Raw genomic sequence first — 23,475 nt, 5'->3', positions numbered from 1 at the left:
TAGAGGTCTCCTGAGATCTGGTTGTTTGAAAGTGTTTAGCACCTCACTCTTCACTCTCTCCTGCTGGCCATGTGAATATGTGCTTGCTTTTCTTTCTATTTCTGCCATGATTGTAAGTTTCCTGAGGCCTCCCTAGAAGCAGAAGCCTGTACAGCCTGCAGAACTGAGCTGATTAAACCTCTTTTCTTTAAAAACTACCCAGCCTCAGGTACTAGTGCGAGAACAGACTAATACAATATCCTTGAAGATTATTTGGATTTTGACAGATGACAGACATTGGAGGATGGCTAAGAGAATGTTAAAAATTATGGGAAGTTCTTAGCCAAAGTCATGTAAGCAGGAAATTATGAAATGTATTAGGGAAATAGAGTGGTTCAATTTGATTTAGGGTTTAAAGTTTGAGGAGTAGTGGAAAATAAGTCTGTAAAGGTTGATTAATACCAAAAAAGAGAGTGTCTTAAATTTTAGGTCAAGGATTGTTCAGATGGTGGAAAGCCCCTGAGGTGGTATTTTCTAAACTCAATTTAATGAGTGACAACTATTTTTATAAAAAATGCAGGAGCCTAGAATATAATAGAAAATATCAATGTGCATTGTACATAGGTTAATTATTGTTTTGTGTAACGTAATAGATATGTACAGGCACATATGTGTATGCTAGACTATTACATTGTATATTTCTTACTGTTCAGCAAATTCTTGTGGTCATCAGGATGAACTACTAATATAATACAAGAAATGGATTAGAGATAGGCAACTCTGTAGATGAGTTCAAATTAAAAACTAAGATACTAGGTATCTGAAAGGTTTTGAGAGCCTGAACTTGGGGAATGCCAAGGGGAAAGGTGAAAAGCGGACATTCTAGAGAGGTTGATTGGACTTGATGATGGTATTTAAATAAATAGTGACAAAGAGTCTGTATAAGGTACCTTGTAAACTGACAATTCCACAGCTAATTTATATAGTTTTTACTGAGCAATATTGGTAATCAAAATGGATTATGATAGCTATATATTATAAATATTATGATCCTACATTTTATAGCATCCTGTCATTGTCATCTCTTTAATCTGGTAAAGGATTGTATAGAAGATGCTTCATATCAATATGGGTTCATTTAATCAGAATCAATTCTTAATACATTTTGGTCTTGGTTGTTCTTTTATCTTTTTAAAATTTTCTTCATAGAGTTATGTGAAATGTATATCAACTGAAATAGTTTATCCTTATTTCTTAAAAGCACCTAGTGTGGATTCACAGAAGTAAGCAAAACTATGATATTAGTATCTTTTCAAATAATTTATATAGATGAAATTCAAATTATTGCATTATTTTTGATATGCAATTACACATATGCCGGTAAATCAAGCAAAATATAGTCTTAATAGATTCTATAGCCTTTTGGGCATCATAACAGATTGAACCTGGCTTTAGACCTATAAATTAATTGATCCCTGAAAGTTTACTTCTGGTCTTTCTCTAGTCTCTCATCCCCTATAATTTATCCTTTAAACTCCTGTGAGTTGAATCTTTCTAAAGTGTAGATTTAATCACATTTCTCTTTCCATCAGACATTCATTGCTTAGCATCATTCTGCTAGGTGCACTGCAATATGACTTCAGTTTATTTTTTTGTCTTTTCTCAGATTCTCCTACATGTAAGCTATGTGCCATCTAAACCAGACTATTGTCAGAAGTCATTCTTCCCCATACGGTCCATGCCTTTCCTGAATAGTGCTGCGTTTTAGTCAGAAATAACTTCTCCTTTCCAACTCCTCCTTTTGCATGACATCTCTTTCCTGATGTCCTCCTCAATTCACCCCACTGAATATAATATCTTCCTTCCTTAAACCCCCCTCATGTCACATTTTAACTCTCTTGTAGTACTTAGTCTAGTTTAATACACAAAGCTAAGATTTTAAGAAAATTTATCTTGTGGGTTTTGTTTTGTTTAAAGATTGTAAGTAACTTGAGGAATAGGGATTATATTTCATTATTTTTATTTCCTATGAGACTCCATACAGCTCCTAGACTATAATAGGCATTGTGTTAAACTCTACTCCTCTGGAATTCAGTTGTTCCATCTATAAAATGTGGGTATCTCTTTCTTCTTTTCTTATTTATCTGTTTTGAAAACAAATGAGAATATATTTGAGAGCCTGTCATCCTCATTTGAGCCTCAGGTCTTCTCCTTGATTCTCTAGCTTCCGGAATAATCTAGTAAAGTCATTTTTCTTCATTGCATACAACATTCCGTTAGTATATTAATATTAAGTGGTAGCTACAAGTGGGCATTGAGATGAGTGTAATTTTCTTGACTTTATTAGTAAGTTAATGCAGAGCAGAAAACAAATGATAAATGTTCAATTGTGAAACAGGTTTTAGTGGGGGCAAATTTATATTATAGATTGGATTGCATTGATCCTTCTACATTTGGTGCCTATAATTTTGGGCCATCCTTAGCCTGTTTTAGACTTCTTCAGTCAGATAATTCAGCCTTCCAAGAGACATGTAGAATTAATGTTTTTATGTTTCCTATGTGAGTTAACTGAGGCATGGGCCATTTCAAAAGGAGATAAAGAGAGTTAACCTAAAGATATCAGTGGTTCTAATAGGTGATTTTTTTCCATTAAAATTTATTTTGGCATGTTCTTTTAGAATTTAACTCCATGCTTGTCTTTAAAATCTAAGCAGTATATTTTGTATGAACTCATTTGTAGAAAGCCCCAAGCAAGGACTTAAGTATGAAAGTTAGTTGAACCAAGTTTAGAAAATTCAGACTTTTTGGAGTATATGAATTAAAAGGTTTAAAGAACAGTTCTTTCTTCAGAGGCAGTAGAATGGGGCCATCATTTGTGCTTCTGTATGTAAAAGCAATTAACTCTCAACACCAGCAGAATTATGCCATACTTATTTGTATACAGTGCTGAGCCATGTGGTCACTTTGTGTACTCGTACACAGTGGGTGCTCGATGAGCAGTTGTTAAACTTACCAAAATTAAGCCTATCTGACTTTGACAAAATTATGCTAATATTGATCCCCATAGATATCTTTCAAAAAACATTGACAATCAGAAGAGGCAGAGACTATCAGACATTTATTTCTCTTTCTTGTGCAGAACTTACTGATTCTTCTGTGCTCCCTACTATAAGATTGGTTTTGGAGCCATTGAAGTGCCCTTTGGTCTATTTTAAGACCAGTTCTCTTACGGATTCTTTCCTAGGTAGTAATTTTGCAGGGAGGTGGGGAAGGGAGGGAGAACAATGATCATTTGATAAATAACCCATGATCTTCCCTTTGAGCCTTTCATGATTTATCTCTTTAAAACATTTTTATTGGCCTGATAGCCATCTTTTGTGACATCTTTAACCCTTATCCAAGTTCTTCTGATTTTGAGTGGTCATATATCCTGGACGTGATTACAGAAAGCATTATAATAAGGATCAGACTAGTAGATTTCATCTAGGATAATGCACTACTTTAAGATGGAATTTATTAATCTGGAAGGGAGAGGTATTCTTGAACTCTGAAATTTTATGCAAATGTTTTGTAGGTGTAAATTTTTCTGGGAGAGGACAATTTTTTTTTTTGAGATAGGGTCTTATTCTGTCACCCAGGCTGGGGTGCAGTGGAGTCTTCGTGGCTCACTGCACCCTTGAACTCCCAGGCTCAGTTCATCTTCCTGCCTCACCGTCCTGCATATCTGGGACTACGGGTGCATGCAACCATGGCCGGCTAATTTTTGTATTTTTTTGTAGAGCTGAGATTTCACGATGTTGCCCAGGGTAGCCAAATTTTTGTCATAGTCTTACTGTGTTCTTTTCAAAAGTTTAACAGCTACTATTTTAACCATCACTTTCAGAAAGCCTTGTAGCCTGGGAGTATTCCTGAATACTCAATAATTAGTTGTCCCCTGAGTTTGTAACACATGCTATGCTATGTGCTATGAGATCAGATGGGTCTTCTGGGGCTTCCAAAGAGTGAAGAGTCACATGAGGTAGATCCTGAGAACAGACGAGTATGCTGTGCATTTCTCAAGAAAGACATTAAGATCTAAAAGAGAAGAGAATATAAAGCATCTTAAATTTCAGGTAAGAAGTGATGGGGGCCAGGGATGGGACAGTAGGCTTGGGGACATGGCTTGTTCTAAATAGCCTTTGGATTTTATGTTGAAGGAGAGAAGAATAGGGATGTAATCAAGGCATTGTTCTTGATTTCCTCAAGTGTAGCTTTTGTTTTTAAAAATTTCTATTGCATTATTTACTTTTGTGGGTACTTATTATGACTTGTTTTATATAATTATTTGCATTTGTAATATATTCTCCTTGTTAGTTTATAACCTCATGAGGTTAGGAACTGAATGTTTTTCAAATTTGGATACTCTTCAGTGCTCATCATGGTGCCCTGTCCATAAGAAGTATTCAAATTTTTTTGTTGTGTATTTCCTCCAGGGATGATGTGAAGGATTTTTTTTATTAAATAGTCAACTTTATGGCAATCCAAGGGAGAAATTTCTCTCAGGATTTACTATTTGTAATAGTTTAGCCTTACCATAACTATTTGACAGTTTTTATTGCATGCACACTGTAAATCATGCAACTTAAAGTTTCCTCTTTATATTGATTGCTGGAAAACCCAGAGCCATGTGATTTTCTTTCAGTTATCTGTGTCTTATTGTAATTATAATTGCAATTTATGTAGCACTGTCTTCTAGGTACTGCTATAAGCTCTATACACATGTATTTTAATTTTATCCTTACATCAACCCTTTGCAGCTAAGTAAACTGAGATACAGAGAGGTTAAGTAACTCATCCAAGGTTACACAGCTAAAAAGTGGTAGAACATGTACTTTTAATCACTATGTTCTGCTGCCTCCCAGAATTGCATTTGTGTTAATTCATGCAGATATTACTATATTACAGTACATATATAGTGCATACATAAACCAATAAGGTATGTGTAAATTGACAATGAGGCGGAGGGGAAGGCGTATGGTTTGATAAGGGGTTAGGATTATTAAGTCAGGGATCAAAGTGATCTATCTGTGTCTGATCTTGTTTCAGAGCTCTCAGAATAATTTTAAGTAATTACTACTCAAAGTATGGTCTAGGGATTAGCCTGGTGCTAGTCCATGAAGTGTTTTGTTCGAGATAAGATATATAGAGAAATTGAAAATAAGCATTTAGAAACTTTTATAGTAATATGAAAGAGTAATTTTGTTTCTTTTGAATCTGATAATAAAAATTTGACCTTGTATTTTGTATCTTTTAAAAATTTTAATCTTTTAATTCATTTTGTTGTGTTTTACAAGTTTCTATCTTTGAAGGGTTGGAAATGTAAAAAAAAAGTGGTTTATAACACAGTTTGAGAAGCACTGTTTTAGGTAATAGCTTTGCAAGTTTTTAAACTGGTTTGTTTGAAAAAGAAAAAAAACATGATCTCTGATTTGAAATTGCATTTTAATCTAAGCCTGTTTCTGAAGATGTATTAGGAATTAGTAATTTGGGTATTGGCCATTTTCATGATTCTGTGAGAAGAGGCCCTAAATTGAATTGATTTGGATGGGTGGAGGGGGACATTTTTCATTTTTGTCTTACACTTAGTGCTTTTCTCAAAAATGACACATTTTAATTAAATTCTTGATTCAAGATAATAGCATGAGGAACTTGTCTATCATCCATAGTTACAGTCTCCTTTCTTGACTTATCATAGTAGCTAATAAAGCAATTCCAATTTTAGTATGCTCATAATTGTTCCTTAGAATAACAGAACAGTAAAAAGAACAACAGAACATTGCTAATGATGCCAGCTTAGTATCATAAATTTTTCCATTTATGGAAAGCAAAGGTAGCTTCAGAGATATATTTGCAATCCCAGTTCAGTTTTTAATTTTTCTTTTTCTTTTTGGATAAGTTGGAAAGTCTTGTTCTATAATATAATGTTATAAAATAGGTTCATGTAAAGCTATCAACCTTAATAGGATCTTTTAATGTCCATACAATTAACATCTCTTCTTTAAAATAATCTCTTATTGGTGGGATTAGTATTCAATGGGGAATTCCTCACTAATTTTTAGATATTATTATAAAAAGCATGTCTCCAAATAGAGATATGGGCTAAGGATATGAACAGGTATTTCACAGAGAAATACATTCAAATGACCAAAAAAAAAAAAGAATGTTTAACTTCACTGACTCAAAAATGCAGCTACACTTTGACAGAAATAAGAAATAATAATGGTTTTGAAGAAACAGATACCCTTATGTACTGCTAGCAGCCCTTTAAATTGGTTCAGTATTTCTGGATGGTAATTTGGCAAAACTCATCAAACACAAAAAAATACACTCCTGTAATAAGCAATTCCACTTTGGGGAATTTATAACTAAGGAAATAATTTAAAATATACTTGAAAATTTAGAAATCATTGGCAATGTAAATTATGACGTATCTATACAGTGGGATGCTGTATAGCATTAAAAATGAACTTGCAGAAATACATCTGTATATATTTTTAAGAGAAGGAAACAGATTAGGGAATGCTCTGTATGGTATAATAACATTTTTCTACAATGCATTTGTGTAAGTACATGCATAGAAAAATTATCTGTAGGATATATTTTAAGTCTGTGGGCAGAATTAAGAGTATAATTTTTGCACATTTAATTTTTTGGTGTTTTTCTCTAATGAGGATATATTGCTTTTGAAGCTTCCTTGTTGAATATTTGGCATCTACTTAAAAATGCACTGAATGGTATTGGGGGAAAGGAAATCTTTCCTATTGATAATCAAATCAACAGGATGTGAGCCATTCCCCAGGTCCTTTTTGAAGGTTCATGAGGAGCCTGTTTTTCTTTCAGGGTTGGTTCTTGAAAGCTTGTATGTGAGAGATTTTATTATTTTATTTTATTTTACTTTATTTTTTTGCTGTGACAAATGTCTGTCATTTTCTAAACAAGAAAGCCAGTGTCCCAGTTAGGTACATTGAGTTATTTTCATTCACTTGCAGTCCTGTTGTATTAATACTGAATAAGCAGAGACAGCCTGACTGGTGGTGAAAGATGGTAATCCAGCCTCAGGGCTTTTTCTGGTCAATCCTAAACCTCTGATTGCCACGTTTTCCTAATTTCCCATTTCCAGGGCATCACTAGAGTGACCTTGCTTGCTGAATATGATGCTCTGAATCTCCAAGATTTTCACATGCATTTGGAAGTGGGCAGCCAGGCGATTGTTTACAGGACTCCAAATGAACTGTGCACTCACAGCAAGTTTGATAAACACACATTTCCTCCTTTTATCAGTGAGATTGCAAAATGTGAAGTATGAGTTTCCAGTTTTACTCATTCCCCTCAACCCTTTTCCTGTTTAAAAACTTAGACATACTAATTGGATGCTGATCTGTCCCTGTTTTTCATTCTGCTTGCTGGTAGTTGACGGCTTAGTTCAGTACTTACCTAGGCAAGATTTGGCAAACCTTCAAAAATAAACTTTCCGTGTATTCAACTTAAAAGAGATTCATCCCAAGGAATGTAATGTGAACACTAATTAACAGTAATGACTGCTAATCACTTTGCTTTTTATACTCCTTTAGGAGCACTGCTATTATCTAATGTAGTTAAGTAAAATGCTTGTATATGAATCAACAATGTTGCATCATTTTAGCAACTATTGCTCACAATCAAGCTTTGCATAAAGTTGACAAATTGATTTTAATATGCTGCTCTTCTTCAATAGTAAACTAAAATATCTAGTTAAATATCCTGCATATTAAAAATACATTACCTGATTTTTTTTTGCAGTCATCCTGTGGTAGATGAAAAGCAATATTGCAAATACATTTTCTCATAGTTCATGACACTTAGATTTCTTCAAAATTGAACACAACTCTTCATATTCCTATCAGCACTTTGATTCTGTTGTAAGCATTAATTTTGTTAGATCAATGGAAAGTAATCAGCCTATGTTTAATTTTTCTGAATTTGTTCATTTACTTCCTAGAGGATTCTTTAAATGATATAGTCTATTTATATAAAGTTGGCTCATAGGATTGTACATTCAACATTCATTAAAAAGGGTTGTTTATTATGTTTAGTGAATTACGGGACCATTATAAAAGCTTTCTGTTTATTTACATGCATTCAACATACCTGTGACTAGAACTGCCTTGCCTTAGGAGGAGACTAAGCAAAACCCATAAATTAATAATTTAAGGGAGCAATACTCAAGTAGCATTTCAGTTAAGAAGTAAAGCCTCAGAGTCAGTACTAGCCACTTTAACAATGCTTTACTTTTTGAGTTTTATTGGCTGAAAATAACTTGTTAAACTGGAGCTTTTGTAATAAAATGAAATCTACATACCATCTAAAGCCCCTTCCCCTCCTTTTGATTTATGAGTAGGTTGACATATTACTGGAGAATTTGTAACACTTTCACAGTTCTGCACTTTGATTTCAGAGAAGGTGCTAATCTCTCTGGAATTTTGAGAGTGACAAAATGAGTTGTATACTGTTTTTCCAGGGAATTGGAGTTTCTTTATTAGAGGCCTTAGTTTTATTATGGTACCTGTATTAATGTGGATTTATCCAATATGTGATATGGTGGTGTGATTAGATATACATTAATGGAGAATGTTTTTTTTTTCATTGTACATATTCTACTTGGTTTGATCATGATATTATAATTCTCACAGCTAATGTCCATGTTTCTACAGAGGTTCAGCAATTCAGGATATTATTTTCAAATTACTGAAATGAGATAATTTAACTTCCTTTTACTTTTGCATTATTTTTAGTGGAAAAAAATTAAGTGGTAGTATTATAAGAAGCTTTATGCTGTGTATACTAGTCTTATTGTATATATGTACTAAAAGAACCTTTGACACTATACTTAATTGGATTTAATTTCAAAGAATTGTAACAGGAATGATGTGAGAGAATAGAAAATATATGGAACTTAATTAAGTGCTGTCCATATGTAAAGGTAAGATTCATGACTATTGTTTGATGTAACTTATTTATTTTACATCCTGATACTGTTGTATAATAGCACAAAATGCATGTCTATGAGGAAAAACTTGCTTTTTCTATTTTGCTTTGAGTTTTTGTGTGTAATAAAATTATGCTTAAAATAGGCAAGGATTTCAGTTTTGATTCTTCTTCTTCTTCTTTTTTTTTTTTTTTTTGTAGCATGTTTACTTTCATGTGAGAGTGATTGATCTGTAGCTGTCATTTTATCCAAGAGGGGACAAATGGAATTGGCCTTTTAGACAAAAGTATGCAAACAGACTGCATTGTTTCTGTTGATAGAATTATGGAAGGATTGCATGAGGTGCCACATTCAGTTACCTATTGATTGTAAAGAGGATTCTGCAGTGGGGTGCTGTTTCCAATGGATAAGGAGGTGCTATGATTAGTTACCTTTCTCATGAAAGCACTACAAAGGGAAATGCAAAATGTGTGCAGTGCAGTCTTCTCTATTTGACAGTTGTTTTTGTTAAGTTTTTTCCCCCATTGAAGTCCGGCCTATTTTAGAAAAACATACATTTTAGTTTTTTCCCCTTTATATCAGGCTTAGTAGATTTCCATGCATTTGACCCTTTAGAGAAATTACACGTTATAGACAGTTTTCTTTTTCTCAGCCTCTATTGTAAAGCTTCAAAGCTGATGCAACAGTGCCCTCTATAGTCTTTTAGTGAACATTAGACAGATGTAGATGATTTCAAATGTTCAGGTAAGAAACAGGACATTTAAATTTAATTTTTGTTCAAACAAGAGACCCCTTTTTCCTAAGTAGACATTCTTGTTTTTCACTAGTGGCTTTACTTTAAACAAAGAGAACAAAAGACCATTCTGAGTTTTCATTTAGAATTATTGGCTGCTTCTTCTTTTTATCCCTTGGTAAATCTCAAGTTTTATCAGATGTTCATCAGAGTAATTTGAGAAAGATGGAATCTTACAGGCTGTACTGTCTGTTCATGAAATATCTTTTTGAAGTTGAACTCTGATAGGAGTATTTTTTTAAAATAATTTAGTTCCTTTGTACTTGTTTTTTCTATTTAATTAGAATCTGAGTGGGCTGCCTAAAATTTGACTTCTATTTATTCCTGAATTGTGTAACCCAGTCGTTACACATGACATTATTTAAATTCAAACCAAGGGAGTTACACAATGACTAAAGTGTTTGTCATTCATTAGCATTGATTTAAATTTTAGATTTCCTTTTCTCTCTTTTTGGTTACCTTTTTGATTGTATATATTGATAGCTAAGTTTTTCATTATAAAATGCAACTAGATGTGAAGTTATGGATAATAAAAGCAGGAATCATATTTAGATATGATTAGAAGAGAAAAATTTTATGGATTAAGTTTATTTTGCTTCTGAAAGTGTTTTAATAAAAAGATCACGGGCCCAAGTCCTAGTTTCTTCGTGTATTCACTATGTAGTATTGAACACGTCTTAACCCCTGCAGCTGCTTTCTCTTCTATAAAATGGGAGTAAAAACACCTTATCCTTTGATGTTTTTGTGAGGCATTAGAGATAATATATTTAAGTTGGCCAGGTCATTAGAGATGCTCAAATGGTAACTTTATTTCCAAAACCACAGTGGGAAAGTAAATGGTTTTTATCTGAGGAAGTTTTAATATAGAATCTAGAACACATTTAATGCACTTTGGATTTTAAAAGTCCTATCTGGCAATTTCTGGATTTATGTGAATCTGAAAGTTGGGATAGCATTTCTTGGTAATGTGAACTAACACAATGAGATATACATTCAGTTTCAACTCCCTGCACACCTCATTCCCAAACTTTTAAAATAAGCTGTCTTTGGAATCTTTATTTTAGTAGAAATTTACCCACAAACCAGTATTTAGCAACATGTGAAAACTGATGATGAAACTCAAAAAAACAAAACAAAACAGGAGTTTAAAATTTTTCCCTTTGTGTATCTGAAAATACTTAGGATACTTTTTCAATTATCTGGGTTCTTAGTAATAATAGTCTAGAGCCCTTATTTGTGTTTTCTAGCTATACAGCTTTTGTTTTCTCCACCAGCTACAAAGAAGACTGGTGTGTAAAATAGATGAAAATGGAGTTTTTTGGTTGAAATGGAGATGGGGACCTAGAGTCCCTCTCTTTCAAAGCAACAAAGTTTAAAAGCCACTTGGTCCTTACAGTTTATGTACATGTGTGTACATACACTCCTTTTGTGTAAGGGCTTTGTCTTACTTTGGTTTGAATTCATAGTGCCTAATTCTGTACCTGGCACATAAAAGATGTTCAATTAATGTGTGCTGAATACAGAATTTTTTGAACACCAGGCATTCCCTTATTGATTTCAAACACCTCATGCATAAAAATGCAACTTTATGAAGCCATCTAATAGTAAAGTAATTGTTTCTCTGTGAACCAATTAAAACAAACATACTTCTGGCATAATTCATCAATTTAATTTTTTTTTAAGTAAAACATTGTTTTAATTACAAATAATTTATAGGAAATGAATAAGAAATATTCGGAATGTGTCTTCAGTATGATTAAAAGCTGTTATATTCCACAATGATTGGTTTAGATTCAGACACTTCAAATGACCTGATGATAAAACTAATCTTACACAAAGAACTTTGGAATTGAATGTTCTCAATATTCAGTAAATTATTGTTTTTCTTGTAAAGTTCTTATTTATGTTTTGTATTGCTTTTGAGTAATCTTGAACGTAATATTATAATAAACCACCTATTGTTTTTTGTATATCACTTGGGTTAAAACTGAGAACTGTGAAAGTATCTTTTTATCACTATAAAGAAGGAACCAATGTTTTAAGCTCATGAAAAGGTACAAATTCTCAATAACCAAATATGGTAGTTCCTCTTAAAATAATGACCAGTTACAGTAAGAAATATGTTTAAAATTACATTCTGGCTTACAAGACTGACAAGATGCTGTCTACCAAAGAAAAAAATTGAATAAGGTATTTTTTCTTTGCAATGAGAGTACCAAATTAAGAATCCACTTAATTAAAATAGTGATAAATGTAGATTACATTACCGAAGACAGTGAAATACAGCTGCTCTATCTACTGAGAGCCTGCATAATTTACCAAGACTGTACAAAGAAGCAATGGAGCAGCCACTGCAGACTGTTCCAGGAAGCATCCTGTTTATTCCACATACATTTCTTTTTTTAATTAAAATGTCAATGATAATTTTATTAGCAGTCCTCCAAAAAAAAATTCTTCTTTAAATTTTTCCAAGGTGGTAGAGTATGAGATGAGATCATTACTGCTGCTGAATGAAACAGATTAAACCTGAAAAAAATAGCAAGCTATTATATTTTATTAATTCAGTTTTCTTTATTATGAGTTGATATTGAAGTATGTGATGATGTCTGTATATTTTTTCATTGAGTCTTGCATGAAAGAAATATGTGGCAAAATCCTTGAATAATATACATTAAAAAAATCTTTTGGAACCACAAGCAAAATTTGGGTGGAGTCAGAAGTAGTACTGCTTACAAATAAAGGTGTAGGTATGAATGCTCTGGAATTCTTAAGGTGAGGCAGACACCTCCTAGGAGTATATTAGAATCAGCTCCATGCTATTTCCTCTTAATCTCCATCACTGAGTTGTGATTAGGGTTACTATGTGGCATGTGAGTGAGTGAGACCAAAAAAATTATTGCCTGGAGACCAAAAAGGTGGTTGAAAATCTGTTACACTGTATGTTTTTATCCTTTAATGATGATCAATGATATATTCATAATTAAATAGAGTTTAGAAAACCAATATTGTGTTTACCAAGAAATGTTGGTGGGTTTTTTGCCTTTGAGGGATAAGTGGGGACTCTAGGGTTGGACTTGGCTTTGTTCTAGGTTCCACTGCATGGTATGATCTTAGTTTAGTTAACTTCTCTATACCTTGGCTTTCATATTTGTAAAGTAAGACTAGTAGTAGTACCTACATCATAGGGTCATTATGAGCATTTAATGGGATAATCCATGTAGAATAGATCATATAGGAAGCATCAATAAATATTAACCATTACATACTTATTTGTCACTAGAAAAACACTTTCTGTTTCATTGGGGCCATAGGGCATTGCTCATATTTAACTAACTTCATAAGATAATTGTTATCTGTCATGGTTTCTCTGTTGATCTGGTTCTTAGAGAATTTAGCTGTGCTCTTCTGTCTCTTTAGGGGTATTGTGTGGTGGAAATTTTACTACTTGTTTTGTCTTTAATTGTGTTTCTTTTTAGTACTTAATATATCAGCTGCTTTGGCAGTGATGAATATGATCTCAAAGCTTGTGCATTTCAGTATGTCTGCTTTGGGCTTTGCTTTAGGCTGATATGAGGTAAGAATTAATTAAGTATTTTCCAGGGCTTAATTTTTCTAAAGGGTCTTTTGAGTGACCACCTATTAAAAACTTCTTAACTAGGAAAGTTTTGTGGGCACAAAATGGACGTATCACCAAGAATTTAAAAAGTTTGTATGAGAAAACAAGGTCTCACTTTGTTGTCCAGGCTGGAGTGCAGTGCTACAAGCATAATTCACTGCACCCTCAAAATTCTGAGCTCAAACAATCTTCTGCCTTCAGCTTCTTGAGTAGCTGGAACTACAGGTGAGTGCCACCACACCTGGCTAATTTTTTTTTTTTTTTTTTTTTTTTTGAGACGGAGTCTCGCTCTGTCGCCCAGGCCAGAGTGCAGTGGCGCCATCTCGGCTCACTGCAAGCTCCGCCTCCCGGGTTCACGCCATTCTCCTGCCTCAGCCTCCTGAGTAGCTGGGACTATAGGCGCCCGCCACCGCGTCCAGCTAATTTTTTATATTTTTAGTAGAGATGGGGTTTCACCATGTTAGCCATGATGGTCTCCATCTCCTGACCTTGTGATCCGCCCGCCTCGGCCTCCCAAAGTGCTGGGATTACAGGCGTGAGCCACCGTGCCCGGCCTTAATTTTTGTAAAGATGGGCATCTTGCTATGTTACCCAGGCTGGTCACGAACCCCTGGCCTCAAGGAGTCCTCCCACCACAGCCTCCCAAAGTTCTGGGATTATAGGTATGACCCACCATACCCAGCCCCTATCAACTTTTTCAGATGATTTTGTTCTGTATGCTTTTTCCTTTGAGTGTCAGTAAAATGATGAATGAAAGAGAGGAAAAGAAGTCACATGCTATAATATATAACTATTATTTATAATGTTTACACATGCTGTATAAGTTGTAGAATGTTAAGATACATTAGCTTTTTTTTTTTTTTTTAACCTTAGTGTGTTTCAGACATTTTTCTAAGTGCTAAAGATGTAGCCGATTAAGGCAACAGATGTAGGTGATTAAAGCACAGTGCCTGTCTTAGACTTAGCACTGAGTTTTAGGGCAGGAAGTTACTGCTATGTATTAGTCATAATTATTTGTGATGAATTCTTTGCTTTTCTAAAAATATTCCACATTCCCTATATTTTTCTTACTTGTTCATGACTTGGCATCTGCCCTTCTTTGTCTGGCCAGTATTACTAATTTTCTCCAAAAAATGCTGTCTTTTTGAAGGCTCAGTATTGCTCTATCTGGGCCTGTTGGGGACTTATAATTCTTCATTTATCTTATAATTTTGATTAATATCTTGAAATAATTTATCAGTTTATCAGTTCAGGGTTAGAGTTTATAGGATTTTTTCAGAGATAAGTTTCTCTCCCCTGGTCTTCCCCAATAGAGAGCAGATAATTACATATAAACATAGTTTTTTTAGTGCTTTCACCAAAGTAACACTATATGGTATTTGCCATAGTGAAGTCGTATGATTCAGAACTAAAATTAAATCAAACTTCCATTTCAATGTATCCTGAGGTCATGGATCAGAAACTATTTCCTCTTTTAAATCAATTGCTTTGGAAAGTGAGACATCCCTCCTTATTTAAGGAAGCATCATCTTATTTATCAGATATTCTTTAGGGCTATCATTGACTAGGTTCTATCAAAGATTAGGTAACATTCCGTAAATTTTAATTTTAGGCTAATATCAAGGGACTTGTTTTCAGATGTTCTTGAGCATTTATACTTACATAGAAATTTTGTCTTTAGCTTTAAATGGCTCCTTTATGCTATTTTGCATAATACATCTTCTCAAACTGTTACTTGCAAATATTTTAAATAAAACAATGTTATATAATAGGTAAAACTAAGTTTGTGAGGATTCTACATAGTTATAAGATTTTATTTACATAGTTATAAGATGCCAAACTTATATTGATGCTTTCTTCTTTATGGTTAATTGAGAATTACTGAGTCCCTACTGTGTATGCAAATCACAGCTATTAGCTGTATTCCTGGTTTTATATAACAAATTTAGTATGACTCTAAAGTTTCCAGCCCTTTACTCCATGTTGTTATTGACTTAGAATCAATTGATCAGTCAAGCAGTCTGAAATGGAGATGATTATGAAGCATTAGCAACCAAGAAAAAGACTTTTATGAAAATTTAAGGGAAAAATGTAAGTTATAAGTTACTTATTAACATAATAGCTAAAATATTGTTTTATAAAAAGATTTTTAGCTTGTCAATTATATATATATTCGAGTGTTATAATGTTCATTATCTGGACATTTTAAAGATACGTTTTAATTATGTTTGGGAAGAGAAAATAGTAGTCTCTGTATCTGTCAACTTTGTAGAAAACAAAGTTAGGATCTATAAAGTTTGTTTTGTTGTGATTTGATAAAGTAACCAGTTTCTTTCCTTATAGTTAGGATTTGGAATAAGCCTCCTAAGACTAAGTGGTGTTGTAATTTATTTTCTTAAATTATTTACCGCAGTTATTTGATACTTTTGCATAGTAAAAATAACATTGGCATTAGATGATATCCTTTTTGCTTTCTAGTTACTATAATAGATCTGACTTCTCTACATTATTTTATTTTAATTTTTGATGTTCATCTGTCTTCTACCTCTTAGATAGGTGGAAGAAAGAGCATCTTTCTTCTGGAACTGGGTTTTTAGTACTCCTCTTATAGGTGCACATGCTTCCTTTATTCAGTGGAATTGTATCTTTGTAACCTTACGGGGTACTCACCCATGTTCTTCCTGCCTTGTTTTTTATTGTCTAAATTCTTTGTTAATTTTCTTTGATACTTAGAAAAATTATGTTTTAAATTTAAAAAATACACAAAAGTATAAAAATATGAAAATGTTGCTCAAAATTCAACCATTTCAAGTTAACATTTTGATGTATTTTTATACATGCACATATATTTAACACACACATAGATGCACACACCTGTGTGTGGTATTGCTGTACTTTGTACATTGCTTTTTTTAAACTTAAAATTATCAGAAACGTTTTTCTATGCCGTGAAAATCTCTTCAGTAAGATAATTTAATGACTACTTAATATTCTATCATGTGCCTGTATAATAATTTTTTAATGATTCTCTAATTTTGTAAATTAGATAGAACCTAATTTTAACTGTAAATAATAGCACTTTGATGTGATCCATAAATTATTGTCTACATTTTAAAAAGTTAATTCCTTAGGATGCATTTCCAGATGCAGAATTAATGCATCAAAGTATATGATTATTTTTAAGGCCATTGAAACATATTGGCTAGTTGATTTCTATAAATAATACACGGGCTTCTGAATTCATTATTTATATTTTAAAATTCAAAGTCTTTTTTTAATGTATCTGAAAACTTGACTTGGAATTGTTTTTATAATTCCTGACATTTTGTGAACTCAGGGTGGGAATAGCATTCTGCTCATCTTTTGACTGCATTTTATTCTTGGAACAAAACCAAAGAAATATATGTTAGGGCAATTCAGTCATGTAATACAAGGCATAAGGTGACTTTTTCCCCTTATTGTGAGAAGTCAGTTTCCAAGGATTTAAAGGGGCTAAAGTAAAGTAGATCGATGACCAGTGGCCTCGTGTGCTAGATTCTAGTATACTTTATACTAAAAATATGCCATGTGGATGAACACAGATATAGGTATAGACATTCATAGATGTTATTTTTTAAACAGTTACAGATGTAATGCTAATTTTAACTTATTTTTTCTACTAGGTTCTGTTTTCCAACTAGCCACACTCTTCTGCTCCTGGATATTAACTCACTTATTTTCTATTGGCATCATTAAGTTTGGCAGCATTTAAAAATGATTTCTGGTTTTCTCTGAGTAAATCAATGGTGGTAGAATATTGGCTTAGTAAAAGTAGTTTAATCATTTTGGGCATATTTTTTATATGAAGCGTGTAAGATTTTAGGTATATTTCACTTTGTACAAATTATTACTACAGGTTTAAACCACTACTTTATCCCATTAATATCCCATAGAAAATACTTTATGCTTCCCCTTTTTTATGAACTTTTATTATTAATGTTGACAATTTCTATTATGGCATTAAAAACAAAACAAAACTATAGTGCTACTATTTTAAACCTAGTTACTGGATTAAATATTATAATAGCTCATTTGTAAGAATAAAATAATGTTTATTTTGTAGTAATTATTACTAAATCATTATTTAGACTGCAAAATAATATATCACCATCTTGGAATTATAATACCTTTCTCTTTTGGTCATTTTAGTTTCTTAGACCTAATTCTCTCTTTTTGTTTGTACTTTTGATGCAGTTAGGGAATATTTCCTTCTGTGACACTTTTTTTTTTTTAATGATAATCTCTTGGTAGTTTCTTGTCAGTGATATGAAAACGCTGCTATTACACTGACTTGAGCATGGGGATAAGTAGGAGTGTGTGCGAGTGTTGTTGAGAGGAGTATCGCTGCTTTTTTCCAAGCTGCTGGGTTACTTTGTTTCTTCTACTTTTCAGCTATAAACACATGTACATATTCACACTATGTACAGTTTCATGGTTCCATTCTCCCCCTATTCTTTTTCCTCTCATTCGCATTCTATTTTTTTCTCTCCTTTTTCTCTTTCATCTCGCATGTGTGTATGCATGCAAATACACACGTAAGTGAATTTTCAGGTGTTAAAAACAAAGATTGCAGACAGAGATCTAGATCCAATTTTAACGCTTAAGTTAAATTTTCTCTTTTTTTCCCTCCTTCATTAGATTATGGTCATCTGTAATATTTATGTCTTTTTATGAGCACTGGTTGTTCTGTCCCTTCACTGTTTTATGTCTCTTGGTGAAAAATAAGCTGTGAAACCAGATAAATTCTTAGATGAGAAATTCTTAAACTTGAATATGCAGACAGATCATTTGGGGATCTTATTAAAAATTCAGGTTCTGATATAGTTGGTCTGGATGGAGCCTGAGATTTTTCTAACAAGTACGCAGGTGATGCTGAGGCCGCTGGTCTGAGGTTGCATTTTGAGTAGTCAGGTTTTAGACTCTGGTTTCTTGCAAAAGAGTATCATTTATTTAGAACAGGAATATTTGGGATTCAAAGTCAGTTTCTTCATACATTAGCTCTGAGTCCAGTATCTACAAGGATGGGACATATATTTTCTTTTAAAACCTAATTTGCCATATTTCCTCACTTTTCTTTGATTAGGCAATTTTAAGGCATAAGAGTTTAAAAGATTTGTGAGTTTGGGATCTTCTGTGATGGTCTCACATATAGCTTCCCTAATTTAGTTTGCTACTTAGTGTAGACTAATGATGACATGTATCAGGGTTTTTGGTGATTTAATTTTATGGTATATTATCTCCAAATGATGGTTGAAAAAATTTTCTGCTGGGAATTTTAGAGTTCAAGGTGAAGGCTGGGGAGTTGGGAGCAGGGATGGAGTACCCAGGATAAATCTGAGAAACAGGTTACTGCATTGAAATGCTTTTATCCTTTCTCATCCCTATGGTTACCACTAGAAGAATCACGGACAACTGAATTGAAATGAATTACTTATTGAATGTAGGAAAATTACCTGATACATATGCAGGAGTTGTTCCAGTTATGCGTTTAAATAAGATGTCTTTTATGTCTTTTAAATAAAGAGATCCACAATTTCCTATACAAAAATGGACAGAGCTTCCAGCAATAAAGATGTATGTCAGAACCTGCATAGTGATTAGAAGGTGGGCTGGTTTCAGAAAGGAGATGATACGACCAAGTTCTGCAGGCTGGCCCATTATTTGTAATACAATAGTCAAATGTGACCATCATCAAAACACCTGTTTTTTGTTTTTGTTTTTAGAGTCAGGATTTCCTTCTGTTACCTAGGCTGGAGTGTGGTGGCACCATCACAGTTCACTGCAGCCTCAACCTCCTGAGCTCAGATCCTCCCACCACAGCATCCCGAGTAGCTGGTACTACAGGCACACGTAACCACTCCTAGCTAACTTTTTAATTTTTTGTAGAGACAGGGTCGTGCTGTGTTGCTCAGGCTGGTCTCAAACTTGTGGCCTCAAGCAGTCCTCCTGCCCTGGCATTCCAAAGTGCTGGGACAATAGGGATGAGCTTCCATGCCCAGCTACCTGAATCTTTAAAGCTGGTAGTTGTAAAGTTTCTTGGTTTACAACATTGTTGAGGGAAAATGATTAAATTACCTAATGTGGCTGGTTCCTGAGGTAGCAAAAGAAGTCACATCCTCCAAAGAAAGATAAGTGAGAAGGCTTTCCCCTTGCTTAAGCACTATGCTTGAAAATTAATTGTATTTTAATTTAGGGCAAAAAAATATTAAGCATAGATTTTGTTTTTTCAAATCTTTTCAAACATTATTTTAAATCTAGGTACAACATTTAAGTTATATTTCCAATCTTATTTGTCTGTGTACTTTCAATAAATACAGATTGCCCTTTCTTTAGTCAGCCTACATTTAAAAAGCTTATGTTTTGCCATAATACGGTAGAATTATTTGTGATAATGTTACAAGTCTCTAAACTGCATGAACATTATCCTGCTGTTTTATTGTTTTATAATGTAAAAGTAAATGCAAGCATTAAGAAATGTGCAGTGCTGTCAGGCTCCTTCAGGATTTAAGAAAATTGCTCTAACTATTGAAGAACTGAAAATAATCTTTCAGGTCGCATAGAGCAGTAGTTACAATATTGCCGAGCATTTTGCTTTCTTTTTTCTCTAACCATAGTGGTGATTTGAGTCAATGCTGAAGAAATTTAGGTTTTATTTTATTTCAACAAACTTCTATTGCCTTGTAAGACTTCTATTGCCTTGTAAGAATTACATATAAAACAGGATGGTTAAAAATGGGAAGAAAATAGAGGACTCATTCTTAACTCTTCCTAAGCCTAAATCATAAATCTGTTTCTTGTAATAGTAAAAATTGTATAGCCCAGCTTTTTTATCTGACTTGTGAATTTGATATAATAGGCACAAATACTATGTGTTAATCACAAAACTGTGAAATTACATTGTGTAGCAAGCTCTTCATAAAAATGAAACAAACATACAAACAAAATCTGAAAGCCAAAGCCTTCCCTAAAAGTTCTCACATGGGGTTTTGAATTTTTAAAATGAAAGGAAGTAGATATTCCTTATGGTTTTTAGCCTTTTGTCCTATATGTTTAAAAATATTTCCATTTAAATGCAGATTTTGATTTTCCATCTGGGACTAGGTAGAAGCCATTCTGTTACACTACTAAAAGAATAATCTACTTTAACACAATATTTCTCCCTAAAGGGATGGTCTTTTCTAGTCATAAGGTATTATTTTTCTCAGAATGATATTAACATTCATGATTTAGCGATTTTATCTTGATTTGAAAGATGTTTTGTTCGGCAGTAAAAGGGATTAGGAGAATGTCATGTGTATCCTATTGCTAAAAAATAGCCTTACCTTGCTCAAGATTAGGTATTAGTAATTTTTAAAGTGTTTTGGGGTAGGCATATGATTTGTATTTTTATGATATAAAAAAACTTTAAGCCCAGTGAAATGGAAATTGCCAGATTCATTAAACATCAAGTTGTACAAATATGGTTTTTTGAATCAGTAGCATGTTTAAGAATTTCTGAACATGTTGTAACATGTTTTGCATTCATTTTCTTTATGCCTCGTAAAGAAGCCTTTTGGATATATAAGAAAATCGTTAGAGCAACTAGTTACTGCATTCAGGGGCATAGATGTGTTTATTATGCCTCTACATCAAAATTTATTAAAACTTTAAGATAAAAAGGGATTACGTTAATTAAATGGAATGTCTCAGGCAGAAGAAGGAAGGCTCTGAAGGCCTTTTTGCTATTTGTTGGGCAAAGTCTTGGCGTGCAGAATGTAGCTATCCAAGGCTTAAAGCATATTGGGACCTGGTGTGAGATGCCAGCACCATGCCCCTAGGCACGCTGTCATTCAGCCGGCAGATTAATTAACCAGGGGCTGCACAGTCCTCCTGCCGAGCCTCTTACTTTCAGTCAGCGCATTCTTGAGGCAGAAAATACGAGGGTTTAAAAGCCTGGAACATTCAAAAAAGTTTTTTCTCCTAACAAAATCAGAGTGTATACTGACAATTTTCTAGGAATAGTCTTGCTCACACACATACCTATGCCTATACATATACATGTATATGTATATATAGGTGTATATATATGGGTTATATATATATTTGTATGAATATATATGTATATAATTTTTATCTTTGCATGAGTGAGTGATTTTAACAGATTAAAGAGTTGAAAACCCAACCAGAATACAACAGTCTAACCTCCGGAGAGAATTTTTCTAGTATCATTGTGCATTCTTTAATATTTCTAATTAATGATTTACGAAATCACACTGGATAGCGAGCTTTTAATTATGATTTAATAGTAGCAAATTAATTTAGGCAGTTCAGAATTCTACTGTATTAACAGATACATGTTTTAATTTAGTTCTTTTTACTTTGAAATTTTAATAAAAATTGTTTATGGGGTAAAATTTTAATGTTAATTTTTATTTCACTGTTATTGGAAATATTCACATACACTGTTAAAATTCAAACCTGCACTTATAAATATATGAGGTTTCAACAGTCAACTAAAAAAGATACATTTATATATCTGACTAATCACAACTATGCTCATTCAAATTTTCATTAAAATTACTGTTTATTTTCAGCAAGGACATTTCTATTCATACATACATAGAAATTATTGTGAGAGAAATAAAATTTTTATATTATAGTATTTTGCTTAAAAATACTTTTAACATATCTTGTATATTCATCTTTAGAATGAATGCATTAAATTTGTGTGTTTTCTCTTTTCAGTTTAGCTTGTTTTATAATTATAACATTATTAATAGCTTATAGATCAAATATTAGTGTCTGATTATTTTCTAAATATAGATGAAAGTCCATGTTCATAAGAAAGTATTTTGTTTGTACTTTAAAATTAAGAAAAACAAGGAGATGACTAAATGCAAAAAAGGTGTGTTTTCATTTAAATTATTTTAGCAGTGTAGGATACAAGTTTCTCTCACCCCAACCTTTTTTGTCTCTGACACTGTCATATTTTTTAACACTCTCACTAGAATTTATTTTGTTGTAGTAAATAAAAGACAAGTCATTATTAAATAGATTTTGCTGTTAATTGAATGTATGATTACCCTTTGCCAAAGGTACTTTTAAGGGCTTTTATCCAAAATAAAATTCATTAAAAATGCAATTAAAAAAATCTATTGTTAATGACTGCTTGAGTGACTGGCTCATAATTGGTTCATTACAATAAAAAAGCAACTGTTTAAAAATCATGACAATGAGCTACAGTACAGAGTGAACACTTCATTGTAAGGCCCTATGTGATTATAGGATCCTGAAGGTGAAGCAGAGAAGCATGTAAATTGGAGATTTCAGCACAACTTTCTCTTTTATACCAGTACAGTGAGTTCAGGTCGTGACCTAGCATGGGCTGTAGAAGTAGGAGCCTCTCTTATTTACACTGTCCCATGCTGAAGAGTAAACTCAGGTAATATAGTCCACTTAAATGCTGGCACTCAGACTCTTCTTTGTTTCCCTTCCCCAGAAATCTTTACAGTTGACTTAAATTACAAAGTCGTAATCAGGAAATCTTTAGTTCTGTTGGGGCAAAACTAACAAAGACAATATTGTCATACAAGCCATCATTATTACCTGCCCTCTTGTTAATGCAGGAAAGCATGTAAATAGCTCTTTTTCAAGCTCCAGGGTTTTTTTTTTAAAAAACATTCCTAGAGATTTGCTTTTGTTCAGCTGTTTTGGTGATTTAATATTTGTGTTATTTTTAATTAATTAGTTTTAATTCATTTTAGTTTTAGGCCATGGTTCCTAAATAAGATAAAGATATAAACTTGATGATGCAGGAAGAAAAGTAAACTTTACATGATAAGTTTTTTCCTTAACAAATCAAAGTTTCATTTCTCTTTTTGTGTCTTGGGCTTGCCAGTGATTTGACATACTGTGTGTGAACTTTGCAGTGTCAAACTTTGCAATGTCAGATGTCAGCTGTTCTCTTTAGAGTATAAAATTTTAAAATACTGACAAGTGTAAATAAAAATGGTCATTAAATCTCTCTGCTTAGAGTTCCACCTATAAGGCAAAAAATCTTGATTT

At 33.0% G+C, this 23,475-nt stretch overlaps 1 protein-coding gene across 11 annotated transcripts in view; it reads left to right on the top strand.

The window, feature by feature from the left end:
- Positions 1–23,475, top strand: part of DPH6 (diphthamine biosynthesis 6) — a 445,531-nt gene that overhangs the window by 17,074 nt on the left and 404,982 nt on the right. The window contains exon 4 of one of the 11 annotated variants that reach the window (XM_054451053.2): positions 7,139–12,502. The exons of the other annotated variants lie outside the window; for them this stretch is intronic. Coding sequence (XP_054307028.2) covers positions 7,139–7,324 — 186 coding nt within the window. The 3' untranslated portion in view covers positions 7,325–12,502. Of the gene's footprint in view, positions 1–7,138; positions 12,503–23,475 lie in introns of those variants that run through there. 11 annotated transcript variants of the gene reach the window in all.

The sequence above is a fragment of the Pongo pygmaeus genome, chromosome 16 (genome assembly GCF_028885625.2).
Source record: "Pongo pygmaeus isolate AG05252 chromosome 16, NHGRI_mPonPyg2-v2.0_pri, whole genome shotgun sequence".
In the NCBI taxonomy this organism is placed as follows: Eukaryota; Metazoa; Chordata; class Mammalia; order Primates; family Hominidae; genus Pongo; species Pongo pygmaeus.
The sequence above is the reverse complement of the archived record's forward strand: the minus strand, read 5'-3'. Positions and strand labels throughout refer to the sequence as shown.